At 39.1% G+C, this 16,435-nt stretch overlaps 1 protein-coding gene across 2 annotated transcripts in view; it reads left to right on the forward strand.

The window, feature by feature from the left end:
• Positions 1-16,435, forward strand: part of LOC124612882 (glutamyl-tRNA(Gln) amidotransferase subunit B, mitochondrial) — a 121,285-nt gene that overhangs the window by 92,291 nt on the left and 12,559 nt on the right. For both annotated transcript variants that reach the window (XM_047141330.1, XM_047141329.1), the window contains 3 exons: positions 4,268-4,468; positions 14,384-14,520; positions 14,681-14,804. In XM_047141330.1, the coding sequence (XP_046997286.1) occupies positions 4,268-4,468; positions 14,384-14,520; positions 14,681-14,804 (462 nt within the window). The remainder of the gene's footprint in view (positions 1-4,267; positions 4,469-14,383; positions 14,521-14,680; positions 14,805-16,435) is intronic.

Consider the following 16,435-nt stretch of genomic DNA (forward strand, 5'->3'; position numbering starts at 1 on the left):
TCCTCAAAGAACTGAAAAGTCTTGCAGTTTCCAAAATGCCCGTGCTGAGCCTCCAGGCCATCACAATATGCCCTCGGTCAAACTTGGATAGATTGTATGCCTTCCCCATTCTATACATGGACAGCATGCTCACTAAATGCACTGTGCATGTGTCTGACTAGCAGTCATTCCTCGCCAGGTGACACTGCTGTTGCCTGGATGGATTTTTATTGATAGTAGGTTGGTGTTCATAATGTCCTGGCTGATCAGTGTATATTTACAAGGTTTTGGAGGGCTTTGCTGGGTCCTTAAAAAGTGTTAAACAACTTCATAATGGAACACTTCTAATTGCACCTGTCACATTGTATCAACTATGTAAGCTACTGGGATGATAGGCCTTAGGTGACCACTCTGTTGTGGAAGGATTGCATAAGACCCTTAATTTCTGTAAAGATGTGGTTACCAGCTTTGATGTAATGGAGATGTACCATGAGGAGTTATGAAATGAATGGGAAAATATGGATGTCATGCAAGTGCAGAACTATATGGGGAGAGTCAATGGCACATTGGAAAAGACTGAAAAGATTGCAACATTTATTCTAACATTCAGTACATCTACATCCACATAGGTAATCCACAAACCACCATACGGCGCATTGTGGTGGGTACCCTGAGTCCTTTCTTTTCCACCTGCAAATGGAGCAAGGGGAAAATGACTATCTGTATGCTTCTGTATGAGCCCTAATTTCTCATTTCTTATCTTCGTGGTCCTTACACGCAATGTGTATTGACGGCAGTAGAATTGTTTGGCAGTCAGCTTCAAATGCCAGTTCTCTAAATTTTCTCAATAGTATTTCTTGAAAAGAACACCGGTTTCCCTTTCAGGGATTTCCATTTGAGTTCCCAAATCATCTCCATAACACTTAGTGCTGTTTCGAATGTGCTGGTAACAAATCTAGCAGCCCACCTCTGAATTGCTTCGAAGTCTTCCTTCAATCCAACCTAGTATGGATTCCAAAACTCGAGCAATACTTAAGAATAAGTCACACCAATGTCCTATATGTCGTCTCCTTTACAGATGAACCACTCTTTCCAAGAATTCTCCCAATAAATCAAAGTTGACCATTCACCTTCCCTGCCACAGGTCTCCCATGATTGTTGCACCCCATATCACTTTGCAACATTATGCCCAGACATTTAAACAACTTGACTGCATCAAGCAGGATACTAATAATGCTGTATCTGAACAATATGGGTTTGATCTTCCTACGCATCCGCATTAACTTATATTTTTTCACATTTAGGGCCAGCTGCTATTCATGACACCAACTGGAAATTTTGTCTAAGTCGTCTTGTATCTTCCTACAGCCACCCAACTTTGATACCTTACCATACAACACAGCATCATCAGCAAACAACCGAAGATTGCTGCCTAGCCTTTCAGTTAAATTATTCATGTACATAGAGAATGACAGCAGTCCTATCACACTCCCCTGGGGCACTCCTGATGATACCCTTGTCTCTGATGCACACTTGCTGTTGAGACTGGGTTCTATTATTAAAGAAGTCTTTGAGCCCCTCACATATCAGTGAACTTATTCCATTTGCTCGTACCTTTCTTAAGAGCCTGCAATGGGACACCATGCCAATGCTTTCCAGAAATCTAGAAATATGGAGTCTACCTGTTGCCTGTCATTCATAGTTCTCAATACATCATGTGAGAAAAGAGCAAGCTGAGTTTTGCATGAGTGATGTTTCCTAAAACCATGGTGATTTGTGCACATAAGCTTCTCATTCTCAAGAAAGTATATTGTATTTGAACTGAGAGTATGTTCAAGGATTCTGCAGCAAACAGAAGTTAAGGATATTGGTCTGTAATTTAGTGGGTCTGTTTTTTTATCTTTCTTATATACTGGAGTCACCTGTGCTTTTTTTCCAGTCGCTTAGGACTTAGCACTGGTTGAGAGATTCACGATAGACAGGGTAGGTAAGGGGCCAAAGCCGTGGAGTACTCTTTGTAAAATTGAACTGGGATTTACTTGCTTACAAATCTTTCAGTTATTTCTTTACGCCAGGTATGCTTACTACATTGTTGTCCATAGGGGAGTCTGCCTGGTGGTCAAATGACGGTATGTTGGTACGATTCTCCTGTGTGTGATTTCTTGAATGTGAAATCTAAAACTTCATCTTTTGTTTTGCTATCTTCAACTGCTACACCAGACTGGTCAACAAGGGACTGAATGGAAGCCTTAGGCGTGCTTAGCGATTTCACGCACAACAAGAATTTTCTCAGATTCTCTGCCAAATCCTTTGCTAAGATCTGATGGTGGTATGCTTTGCGCATGAATGTTTTCGCAGCTGCATCTCAACTAACCTTAGCTTGTCATCATTTATGAATTGAGAGCAGAACAACCTCTGTTTCCTTATCTGCCAAATTTCGTTATTAAACCAAGGTGGGTCTTTTACATCCTTTATACACTTACTAGGCACATTACTCTCCAGACCACAATGTACAGTTTGCTTACTTTGCCCATAATTCCTGTACATTCATCTTACTGGAACTAAGTGATGTTAATTCGCTGTCTAGTGAGATGCTAATAACTGCTTATCTGCTCTATCTAGCAGAGTTTGTCTGGATTTAGGGAACATCGTAATAAGTAAACCTCATTTACCAAATTGTACTAATTGTCAATTCATAATATAATTTACGTTGTGCTTATCATGTCAACTCACTTAATAACTGCTATTATCATATGTAGAAGCAATGTAGTACATTAACCTACATTATTATGCATTTTGATTATGTCAACAATATAGTCAAAATGACTACTGCATTGTAAATTAACTAGGTTTACCATTGTCCTATATCACATGTACAAACAATGTACTAAAATGGACAAATAAACAAACATAGGTAAGTCTGCATCACCTGCTAACTCACAAAGTGGACAAAAGTATGTGTCTGAATGATCATGACAGACAGTCATTGAAGAGGATTGTGACAAAAATATGAAGATGTCAGCTGCAAAATTCACTGCAGAACTGAATTTCACTCTCATAAACCCTGTCAACACCAAAAAATATGCAGAAGGTTTTATAAGCAGGAAATTGCAGACAAGCTGGAATTTCAAAACCACTCATCAGTGATGCAGATGCCTGTATCAGGAAAACATTGTTTTGAAGCCATAAAACCTGAACTTCGGAGTATGTGAGGAAGTTATTTGGTTGGATGAGTCTTGTTTCACTTTGTTTTCAATTTCTGGCCTAGGTTACATCCCATGAGTGAAACATGGTGGGTATTTGGTGATGATTTGGGCAGCCTTATCGTAGTATTCCATGGGTCCCATGGTTATTATGCAAGTTCACATTGCTGCCAGCGATTATGTGACCAGTTTGGTTGATTAGGTCCACCCCATGGTACAATATTTGTTTCCCAGTGGTGATGCTGTGTTCCAAGACAATAGGGCTCCTGTTCACTCCACTTGTATCACCTAAGACTGGTTTTGTGAGCACAAGGATGAACTGTCACATCTCCCCTGGCCACCACAGTGACAAGATCACAATTATAGTAGCCTCTATTGATTACTAGTAGGCTAATAATTTTTACTGTTTTATTTCATTAAAAAAATTGTGCAATGATGAGAAATGTGGTGGATGTAAATCTTACAAATGTTATCGTACTGCATGTCATGCCATTGATGACATCATAAGCCTGTATAAACACATGGAGACAATTAAATATTTTATTATTTCTTGTTGTTTATTTTATCATAAATTTGAAATGTGTTTCACTTTTGAGCATTTTGTAGTGTAACTTGGATACGTACTTCAAACTATGCTCCATGTGGTGCTATTTTTTCAAGCAGTTTGTTATTTTGTAATGTTCATTTATCAATGGATGCAAGTCCAGAGCTAGTCAGCATCAATAAGTAAATGGGATTTTCTAATGCAACGTATGTTGGTATTCCAATCATTTACTTCATTAAAGATAAAGTTACAGACATACTTGACTTCCAGTGTGCTGTAGATCATAAATTAGAGGAATTCATGATCTTTTAATAGGGTGCAGAAAGTTGCCTAACCTATTCACTATCTGAATGTAATGCACAGTACAAATGTAGATTCAAATTTTAATGTCCACCGTTTCAATTCTACATAGGCCCTAATGTGAATTAACCATTGTTTATTACTTTTCTTCCAGGAGGTTCACATTCTTATAACTCATTGGAAATGTTGTTGCTACCCTTGTGCATAGGTATTATTTAATTTTTCTCTTTTTTGTACGCAGGATTATCGTTATATGCCTGAACCCAATTTACCACCTCTCTGGCTGTTGATAGATGATAAGCCTCTGCCAGAGAATGTTGACAGTCGTGAACTGGTAAATGTGGAAGCACTAAGGAAGGAACTTCCCGAGATGCCTGAAGAAACACGAAATAAATTAATTCAGAATTATGCATTATCACTGGAGACTGTTTTTATACTAGTGGTAAGCGATGTATCACAATATGCAATGACACTATATTGTATCCATGCGACTGCAAATATAGGCATACAAAATAAGGACTGTATACTTACTCATGCTTCACAGAGAGAATTGAATAATAATTATGTGTTATTTAATACTTGTTTGTGTGTGTGTGTGTGTGTGTGTGTGTGTGTGATATTTCAACTGCAGAGTTCACACTGTGACTCTCTCTTCATTTCCGTACATGTCTTTCACTCTGTGTCTGAGGTTTCTCTGAAAGAGCGTTCTCTTTCTTGTAGCTGCATAACCATATTAGCAAGTTTCTAACTTCTAATACCAATCTGCACTGTGCAGAGCTCACATTCTTGCTGATAATTTATAAACTTGTTCATACAGTTATGCAGTTACAAGAAAGAGAAGGCTCTTTCAGAGAAACCTCAGACACAGAGTGAAAGGCATGGATGGAAATGAAGACAGAGTCAAAGGGTGAACTCTGCATAGTACATTCAAAGAAAATGCAAGGCTCTTGGGAGAGACACTTAAGCACAAAGTGAGTCTCTTAAGCACAAAGTGAGAAACATGTGGAAAGACAAGAGCAAATAGTGACAGAAACTCGTTAACTGTAGATATGAAACAGAGGCAAGCAACAGGTAATGCCAGAGAGAAGCAAAAAAGTGCAAACAGATTGTTTCAACAATAACAATAGGACTCCAGGAGAAATGGGTGTGTCAAATAAATGAAACAGGAGATCACCAAGAGCATGTATTTACTTGAGAAATTAGTAAAATTAGAATCAGGAGAAAGCCTGACGAATGTGCTGAACGCTACAGAGAAAGTGAGTCAGTAGACTGCCCACGGGTGGTAGCAGAAGCAGTTCTGGAGTGGACATGGTTGTGGTAATTGTTCAGTGTGAACTGTGTCAGTAAAAATAAGCCACAGATGCAATCAAGAATAAGTGTACTAAAGGAGAACATCTGCATGAGTCATTTGAATGCTGAAGAGAAAGCAGAAATCATAGAACTATGCACAATATATAGTGATGTTTTCCACTTGCCTGGAAAGATATTATCTTAACAACAATAGTATCAGGCATGAGATTAAATTGCTACATGAAACAGAAGGTAGGCTGATATGCTCGAGACCCTACAGACTACTGAAAGCAATAAAAGTGCTCCAGCAGGAAATAGAAAAGATGTTAGAGGATGACATTATAGTACCAAGTAAAAGTGGTAGGAATTTTTCCTTGATCTTAATTCTGAAAAAGATGGATGCCAGTGGAAAGCAAAACTGGCAAATAGTCACAGACTATAGAAGACTTAATGAGATCTGCCTAAATTCAGTGTATCTATTGCCAAGAATAGACAAAATTCTTGATGGTCTATGGAAGCCAAAGTACTTCTCGACCCTCGACTTAGTGAAGGGCTATTATCAAGTCTTATTAGATGAACAGGATTTCAGTATGCCATATGCTCATTACGAATGCAAACGAATGCCCATGGATCTTAAAACAGCTCCTAGTACATTTCACAAGTTAATGAACTTGGCTTTGACGGGGCTACAATGTGACAAATTGTCGATTTATTTGTATGACTTGGTAATGTTTGGCTCCTTCTTAAAGAAACATAATGTGCAGCTGTATGAGGTATTCAAAAGGCTTAGGCTCCGTAGTTTAAAGCAACAAGTCGACAAGTGTGAGCTTTTACGAAAGTAAGTGTGGTACATTTGACATATTTTATTGGCCTAGGGCTTGAGACCAGATCCACAGAAGGTCAAGGTGATAAAGGAGTATCCACTGTGTGGGATATTGCCGACATTCTATAAGCAACTTCAGAAAAATCGCAAAGCCGCTACATGAGTTATTAGAGAAAGAAGTGCCTTACACCTGGGGTGTGGAGCAAGAAAACACTTTTCAGCATTTGAAATAGAAGCTGATCAGTCTGCTTATACTACAGTACCCAGACTTTGAAAAGGACTTCAGAATTACCACAGATGTTAGCCAGTGAAGTATTTGAACAGTTTTAAGTCATGGAAAAATAGGAAGCAACTTACCTGTCACATACATGTTAAGGATGCTGAACAAGGCAGAAAGAGGGTACTATATGATTGAGAGGAAGATGTTGTCTATTTGTTGGGCAGTGAAATATTTTAGACTGTGTTTATTTGGGAGAAAGTTCCTGATCTGCATAGACCGTAAGTGCCTAATTTGGGTAGGTTGTATACCCAATCAGTTATCAGGATAGATGAAATTTAGGTAAAAGCTGGAGGATATGACTGTCAGATCCTGTACAAGAGTGACAAACAAAATCAAGTCACCAACACCCTCTCATGAGAGAGAGAGAGAGATTGGGGCAGCTGGTGTGTGATGGGAAGGTGACAGTAACCTATGTCAAGAAACGGTGGAAACAAAAGCCGTGGCATGGGTTGGGGACCCAAGGCAGGCAACAACAGTGGGGCTGTTTGCGCACATGAGCAAGTGGTAAGGACACGCAACACGAAAACAGCTGATCCTAGAACAGTAAAATATATTATTCAGGAAAGTGAAAACTGCATCATAGAAAAGTATATTCGGAAACAAGAGACAGCTGAGTCAGGAAAGACAGAAGAAATAAGTGTGACTTAAAAAACTGCAGTATGAAAACAGTTCCATGTTTCTCCCACTGGATGACACCAAGGAATAGGAAGAACCTATGGGCGAATAAAGAAGTACTGAGTACGGAACAGTGTGAAGAAAGATATGGAAGAATATATCCAGTAACGTGAAAGTTGTCAAAAGAATAAGCTCACTTGGAAACACATAAAGATGCCTCTATACATCACAAAGAAACCTGAGCATGTTTTCGAAAGGTGTGACTTTGATGTAGTAGGTCCGTTAAACCAGACAGATAAGGGAACAAGTATATCCTACATTACAGGAAGCACTGATGAAGTTAATGGTAGCAGGACCCATTGAAAGGCAAGGTGCCAGTACGGTAGTGAGGGTGCTAGTTGAGGACATTATACTGAGGTATGGAATACTGTAAGTGTTGTTAAGTGATAAGGGAAATTATTTCATGAATGAGACTAAGAAAATAGTATGTAAACTGCCGTGTATCGAGAAGATACAGGCAACAAGTTACTATCCTCAAGCTAATGGAGCATTAGATAGATTGCATAAAACATTAACGGAGATGTTGCGACACTATGTAAATAGAGCGCAGACAAAATGGGACAGTTGGATTCCATTTGCAGTTTTTTTGTATAATACAACACCAAATAGGGCAACAGGTTATATATCACATGAATTGTTGTTTGGAAGAACATGCAAGATTCCAGGAATACAGTGAAACCCCACTTCTACACTTATCAAGGGGCCTCAAAAAATGGTGTAAAATGCAGGAAAATGTAAAATGTGGGAAATAATGTTTTAATCTGTAAAAGTTGTGTATAGGATACCCCCTTGCGTTTTCGCACTTTATGTGTGATGTATGTACGTAACAGGCATCAAAAGACTTGTCAGGGACTTGTTTATTATCTAATAAAGGTTTATTATCAAAAAGAAACTGATGATGTTACTGGAACTGATGACTGTCCGGGAAGTAGGAACATTTAACTCAGTCTCATACATCATAATCGATGTTTTTCAAAGCCTGCAGCTGTCATCCGTTATTTAAATACTGCACTAGTTACATATTTTTTTACATTTAGCACGGCACATTTCGAGAATTTTTTCTCGTTGTCAAGGGCAAATAAGTAGATACATATTTTGTGTTGAATTTACATGTGTTGTTTCACACCTTAGCAGTTAAGTCCCATAAGATTTCACACACATTTTTGTTGTTGTTGTTGTTGTTTTGCGTCTCTCCTGTAGTCTTCTTTTTGAGGTTATCAGGTTCTGTGCCTCCTCAGCTATGTAGAAAACCACACACTCACAAATTATCACTTACATTGTTTTTGTAACATCGCAAAAAAATACATACTTAAATACTACACTTGACAAAGGGAATAAATTCTCGAAGCACATTTTGCTCAGAATGAAAAACTTGCATAACCCGAACTGTGTTTATACTAAAAAGTAAAAACATTAGAGCAATGCGTAAGTGAATGACGGTGTCAACTAGTGCTACAAGTGGCCAGACGCTGAAAATTGCTAAATATGATTCGACAAAGGTGACACGATGATCACAACAATTACGAAAATGCATTTGTGCAGTAGAGACAGTTTGGAAACGACTGTTGTGATTGCTCATAATATATTTATTCAAATGAACCTAGTTACTTCCATCAACCGCAATGCCAAGTAGAGCTTGGTAGCAGCGGGAGATATGGCACGAATTGTTGCAACTGTTACACGTTTACCGGTTCAAATCCACTGAGTATAATGCTCTGGTGTAAAGAAACTTAACCACATAGTGTTTATAAACACTACTGGATGGCCAACATCATGCCAGCATCATTTTTTTCTCCACAAACACTTTTTTGTAATGCGTAAATCGTGGGAAAATTATAAATATGTTGATGCAAAAGGAGTCACAAATTAACAATGTGGACATAGGAAATCTGATGGTAATGATAAAAAATGCCATAAACGGCAGGAAAATGTTAATTCTGGGAACGTAAAAGCAGGGTCATACTGCGCTACATAAAGATCTGGCTGGAGTGAGGTATAACTGTGATGATTATGTGGCAGAGCTACGGGAGGGCATGCAAGAAATGCAACAATGTGCAAGAACACAGAATGCACATGTAAGATAAAAAATAAGGAATACTGTGATAGGGCTCAGAATCCAAAGGAATTTTGCTGTGGAGATATGGTTCTGTTGTTTGATGGGAGTGTACAACGAGGTGGATCATGGGTTGGGTTGATTTAGGGGAGGAGACCAAACTGTGAGGTCACCAGTCTCATCAGATTAGGGAAGGAAGTCAGCTGTGCCCTTTAAAAGGAACCATCCTGGCGTTTGCCTGAAGCAATTTAGGGAAATCACAGAAAACTTAAATCAGGATGGCTGGACATGGGATTGAACCGTCATCCTCCCAAATGCGAGTTCAGTGTGCTAACCTTTGCTCCACCTTGCTCGGTTGGCGGATCATGTAAGTTAGATACACAATGGTGAGATCCATACATGGTGGTAAAAACGGGGGGCCTAATGTTGTAATCTGTCTGAAATGAAATAAATACCTCACAGTTCATGCCTGCATGCTGAAGGAGTTTTTCTAGTTGGAATCAAGTACTACAAGTGCAGCAGTGCACAGAAGTGCAGAACATATGTATCACTTTAAAGCAGGAAAAATTGAAAAGGCACAGGGGCTAAAAGGACAGTTGGCAAGGCATTAATTACGAATAAAGAAATTAGGAATCTTAAACTTTGTGGGTGAGGTCAGTAAGATATTGTTAGGAACACTAGATGAAAATGATGCCATGTACTTTAAGACAAAGCTAGGTATTCCTCTTTTAAGGAACAGAAGCAACTGCTCCAACTTACTACAGAGCAAGTGACAATAGTTGAAGCACCCTTGACTAGTTTTAATCAAATGGTAAGCTCCATAGAAAAAAATGAAGAAATTACCATGCATGGAATGAAGCAATTAAGCCGACACATACTGGAATTTGAGAACAGTACTGACAAATGGTTTCAAGTTACGTGTTAAATGTCCCACTAATAGAGAATGATGTGTATAACCTCTACAAAATGCTACCATTACCATCAGAAGGGGACAGAATGAGGCATTTATTTATGTATATTGCCCCAGGGAAAGAGGTACTGATAAATAATGACGGAAACATCAATATGCAGAGTTAAATAACGAGCAGTTAGAGTGTAAGACAGTAGATCAGAGGCTTAGAATACAAAAGCAGAGATTTATACTTTTGTTCACTTGTGATCATGAGAAGTTTGAGGTTAAGATGCTGCAAACAGTGTGAGAAGTTCTGAAGAATTGTGTGCAGAATCTGACTGTGTTAAATGAAAGTCTGTGGGCACCAGTAAGTAATAGTGAATGGCTGTTTTTCCCTCAGTAGACAAAGGCTTTACCATCATCTGTCATCACAGAAGTCCCACAGATATCATGCTCCGAGGCAAAGGTAAGATAAAAATTTTAAGTAAATGTCATGGGTATACAACTCAGATTGTGATACAGTCTGAACATTTAAAATGAACAAATGTTCCCAGTAGTGATACTGTGCCCAACTTTTGCATGGAAGTAGTTAGCTGCATAGTGAATAATGAGAGGAAGAATATAAGTGAACATAGGCTGGAGCTCTGAATACAACTTGCAATTAGGCAGTTAGATGACATAACTGCAGCAGGACATAAGTTGGCTGAGGCACAAAGTGATGTTGAATACCATGAGCCTTCAGCAACTTTTCGTTATTTCTCTTTCTAGAGTTTTAAGGGCTCTTGAGTGATGTTATGTTGTCTTTACAGGTATTGTAAATGTTTCTGATACTGTTTTAAATTTGTGTGCAAAACAATTGGTAATGATTGTTGTAGAAAAATGCGTTAATGTGTTAAAAACACTATCTTAAATCAGTGCAGTGCTCAGAGAGAGATATAATCAGGTGCTGCCCTACGAGAAGCACTTCCAGAGACAGTGAAGAGACAATTTTTCACAGATCTCTAGTAGCTGCTAGACATGTTAGAAGTAGAGTTAGAAGTGGTATTTATCAAAGTGTTAAGACAAAAATGGACAAATGCTGAAGAATGGTAATAGTGGTAAAAAGTGTGGAAAACTAGTGTAAAGTGTTTTCTCTTTCAAGTCTAAAATTGTTATTATGTTATGAAGTGTACATCAGTATATCAAGTGTAGTTCATTGTAAAGTTGATTGTAAAGTAATATAGATACTCATCCTACCAGAAAAGAGAATTGGTAAGATAATACAAAATGTCTTGTATTGTAAAATAAAATGTATCTTTAGTCCAGGTTTTAGAATATGTAACAATGATATTGAGGGTGCAATGTAAAAATGCAAATGTTTCTCTTACAGAGAAAGATTGATTTATACGTATTTCTGTCATGGTCAGTTGTAAAGCAATTTTGTGTCTCATTTGAACACTATTGCAAAGCAAATGTGTATGTTTTCCCATTAATGAAATTTTTCCCTAGGAAGGAGAAGTGTTGCTTACTTAGAAAATGCAACTAACAGAAGTCAGAAAGAATAAGTTTTTCTAGAAAGTACTCAGAGTACAAAGGTGATACCCCAGGAAGGCAGTGGCTTGGGCAGTGGTCAGCAATGTTACATCGACTGACAAGGCATCACGTGAGCTCACATGGAGAAACCGCGAGCCGCAGCAGGGTGTTGTTGGGGACCATATATAGTCATATACTAGACCCCAAAGGGCAGTGGCTGAAAGCACCAGTGTGGAAGGGGTGATGCAACCTGCTGCACAGATAAAAGGCAGGTGCAGTGTCACCCACAAGACAGTTTAGTACAGACAGTGGTCTAGGAAGGATGTCAGTGTAGGTCACGCCTGGGGCCAGGACTTGTAGTATTCTCTCTGGCTCTGCTCATGCTCATACTTAGCCACATACCTCCCTCCAAGGAATTTTGCAGTCAGGAGTAGTGTACTTTTCTTCAAGTCATTATCCAGATAAACAATTAAATTTTATAGTTATTCATGTCTTGTCTTTGCTTATTTCCAGACCAAGTTCCATAACTCTTTCAACCTTCCAGACAGCCATCTCCATGTTAGCTGACTGGAAAGACTTTCTCCAGTCTCCAATGTCTTTGAGCATCTAGACCGCTCGCTAAATGTGACAACACATTCACACAAGCAGGCACACCTCATGCACACCTGACTGCTATCTCTGGCAGCTCCAACTGTAGTACAGCAGTCACATCAAACAAAAGCAGCAATCTGGAGTGGGGCAGAGAAGGGGGAAGGACAGCAGGGTACGATTGTGGGTAGAGAAGAGCACTGTTTGACAGAGCATGCAGGGCTAGATGCCAGCATGACAAGATAGTCAGATGCAGCTTCAGGAGATTGTGGGGCAATGAGGTGACGGGGGCAACTAGACCCTGCACGTTCTGCCTGTCAGTGCTCATCTTTGCCCCCTCATATGCCCTGCTATCCCTCCCTCTTCTCTGCCCCACTCCAGATTGCTGCTTTCATTCAATGTGACAGTTTCATTCTGGTCAGAGCTGCCGGACATAGCGGTTCTGTGTGTGTGTGTGTGTGTGTGTGTGTGTGTGTGTGTGTGTGTGTGTGTGAGGGGGAGTGGTGTTTTCTGAAGAAGGCTTTAGCCAAAACCTAAATGTGTAACACTCTTTCCATTGTGCCTGTCTGCAGCTCAACGTGTCATCTTTACAGTGAGTAATCAGCTAGCCTTTGCATAATATTGTTGATATTCCAGCCAGGATTCTCCATTGTTGGAAATCTGCAGATTGTTTATTCAATTAAACACTTAGAGATTACAATTATGAACAACTTAAATTGGAATGAGCATGTAAATAATGTTGTGGGGAAGGTGAACCAAACACTGTGTTTTATTGGCAGAACACTTAGAAGATGCAACAGGTCTGCTAAAGAGACTGGGTTTCTGTCCTCTTCTGGAGTGCGTGTGTTTTCTTTTCTGAAGATGGCTTTGACCAATGGTAAGGGATCAAAAAAAGTTCAACAAGGGTAGCTCATTTTGTATTTTTTTGCAAAATATGGGATAGAATATCATGAGTATGATACACAAATTGGGATTGCAGTCATTAGAAGAAAGGTGTCTCTTATTACAGTCAGATCTTTTGACAACATTTCTGTCACAAACTTTCTCCTCTGAATGCAAAAAAAATATTTTTGATGCTAGCCTGCAAAGGGAGAAATTACCATAGCAATAAAACAAGAGAAATCAGAGCTTGCACAGGGAGATTTAAGTGTTCAGTTTTCCAGTGTGCTGTTTGAGAGTGAAATGGTAGAGAGATAGTTTGAAGGTGCTTCAGTGAACCCTTTTCCAGGTACTTACTTGTGAACTGGAGAGTAATCATATAGATGTCTTTGTGAAAAACTGACAACTGGAGAGGAATGGAGGTCCTGGCCCTCAAAGACCAACATACCACACTTGAGACAATAGTGAAAAAAGTGAAAATCAGCCATGGATCAGCTTTCAACATCTTGCGTGACATTTAGACAATCATTGCTGGTCACTGGGTTCTGTTTCTGCTCATATCCATTCATAAAACCCACTGAACAGAGACAGCAGTGGAAAATTGTGTCGGAGCCAAATCAGGTGACTTCTTTAGCTGCCTAATCACCCTTGACCTGTCGTTGGGTGTATAATTATGACCAAAGGCAAAAAGAAAGAAAGAAAAAAGAAAAGAGCAATGGAACCATTGCTGGGAAAGTTGAAGAACCAACCATCATCGGGTAGAGTAATGCTGAGTATGTTTGAGGAATGCCATCATGTAGTGCTAACAGGATATGCTTGTATAGAGCAAATTGTCAGGGGAGCACACTTTCGAAATTTCCCGATGAATCATTTCTGGGGGTGTTTCTGCTCCATGAATATGCCGGCAAAGGACACAGTAACAAATGCTGCTCCTTTAGGATATAGAAATTGGCCCCTCACCCCTGTGTCCTCATGACGTGTTTTCTGTGATTTCTTCCTCTTTTCTAAGATTAAGAAACCATTGCATTGCAAGCAGTTTTAGGATGACAGCTCGATTTTCAAGGTGGACCATTACCTGAACAGCTAAAATGCAGACGTCTACATCCAGTCCAAGTCATCCATCACAGGTAAAAAATTTTTGCATTGAAGGGTGAATATGTAGGGAAAGACTCAACATCACCAAGTTCCATGGTTGCAGCTCAATATTTTTCAGGTGACGATTAAAGCGTCATGACTACCCCTCATATGTCCATTTTGTGATGCTGTATTTGCATGTTTTTGCTTTTTACAACAGGATTTTGTTGTTTTCTCAGAATGGCCTCAGTATTGATTATTAATAATGCAAAGTAAATGTTTAATTTACAGAGAGAAGGCAAATTATTGCAATATTTTGAAGACATCATGAAACAAAATCCTAGCAGAAACCCACAGAAAGTTGCAAAGATTCTTATAATGGATTTTCTTACTGCTTTAAACAAAAAGAATGTGGATCTGGATAATTGGTGAGGAAATTTTTTATACTTTACTGAACTTTTAACTGTAAGCTCTTTTAGTTACAAAGAAGTCACATAAAGCAGCCACATTTTGTAAATAGGTTTAATCTGCTAGTTTTGTTAATAATGTTTTGTTCATGTCATAGAGAACCATGTCTTTTGTTTACAGCCAAGTACCAGCAGGTTTCCTAGGAGAACTAATAGATATGCTTCAGAATGATGTTATTAACTTACAAGTGACAAAGAAAGTTCTGGAAGAACTTCTTAGTGGTCCAGCAAACAGTCCAAGTGAGGTAAAGATATTGCTAATAAATTTCACTCATTCATCATACATCTTAGCAACCAATAAAAATTTGTTTGAAAGGTTTTCAGGATTGCAGCTGTCATTGTAAACTTTACCCCATGACGTTTCAATTGGACATTACCCCATGACGTTTCAATTGGACACCTGCCAGTCATCTTCAGGTGAGCCATTGAAGACTGGTGAAGATATTCTCCACTCCACCTTATACAGCACACTGATAGTATTGGCACACATGTGTCAGTTTCATGGTGACAGAAAGACGACACTGCCCAGCGGCAGCGCCCTTGCTGGTGGAACTGCAAGGATCAGCTATCTTTGGCATTGCCAGGATTCCATGCATTATCCAGCTGGTAGCCACTGTCGTGGTTTATTAGATTTTCTGCAATGCATATTTCAGTGGATTCTTTTATAATGGAATCCCAAAAAGACATTGCAGTGGCCAAAATTAAAGATTTGCCATATTCCATTGAATGTCAATTGCAGACGTGCTGGGTTGCAAAGGCAAGTGCTACGTTCTTCAACTGTGCTTGTTGTTTGTCCTATATAGGCCATACCAAACTGATAAGGTATTTTCTAAATTCCTGCTTTCCACAATAACAAATTATCCTTCACTGATCCCAACAGGTCCGAAATCTTAGATAGTGGGTGGGAAAGCACTTTCACCTGAAAATTACTAAGGATTCTTATTATTATTAAGGAAATATTTCCAACGAAGGGAAGAAAAGCTAGGGACTTTGCTGGTGCATTCTCCTCTTTGTCCACATCCCGGTTCTTGGTTTTAGCTGAGAATGCCCTGATAATTTACCAGGTTGAGTATCCATTGTCTGTGAACAGCGTCCGGAAATGTGCAAGCTTGTTAGGTGAACTATCTGCATCCGACACTGTATGGCCCCTATGTACAAGGGTTTTGAGCACACTCATGGTTTGGGATGGGTGATGGTAACTTGAAGAGTGCAAGTACAAATCAGTGTGAGTGGGCTTATGGTAAACAGAATGTCCCAGAGAGCCATCAGTCTTCCATCTAATCAAAACATCCAGGAATGGGAGACAACCATCTTTCTCTAATTCCATGATAAACTGAATGTTCTCATGAATGGAGTTAAGACATTGTCTCATGAATGGAGTTAAGAGATTGTAAAAACTCCATTAACTTGTCTTCTCCTTGGTGCCACACTATGAAAGTATCATTCACATACCTCCAAAAAACATTGTGTCTAGAATGGACATTCAATTAAGTATGACAAAACATTAATTTTGCCCACAGCAACATCTTTTTGGGAATCCGTTACAAAAGAAGAGTGCCTATAACACTTCTTTGGGGAGCGCCGGTTATTACTTCTGTTTTAATCGATGACTTTTCATCTATTACTACAAACTGTGACCTTTCTGACAGGAAATCATGAATCCAGTCACACAACTGAGGCGATATTGCATAGGCATGCAGTTTGGTTAGAAGACGCTTGTGAGGAATGGTGTTAAAAGCCTTCTGGAAATCTAAAAATATGGAATCAATTTGACATCCTCCATCAATAGCACTCATTACTTCATGAGTATAAAGAGCTAGTTATGTTTCACAAGAATGATATTTTCTGAATCCATGCTGACTATGTGTCAATAAAT

Source organism: Schistocerca americana, chromosome 4, assembly GCF_021461395.2.
Source record: "Schistocerca americana isolate TAMUIC-IGC-003095 chromosome 4, iqSchAmer2.1, whole genome shotgun sequence".
NCBI classification, from domain to species: domain Eukaryota; kingdom Metazoa; phylum Arthropoda; class Insecta; order Orthoptera; family Acrididae; genus Schistocerca; species Schistocerca americana.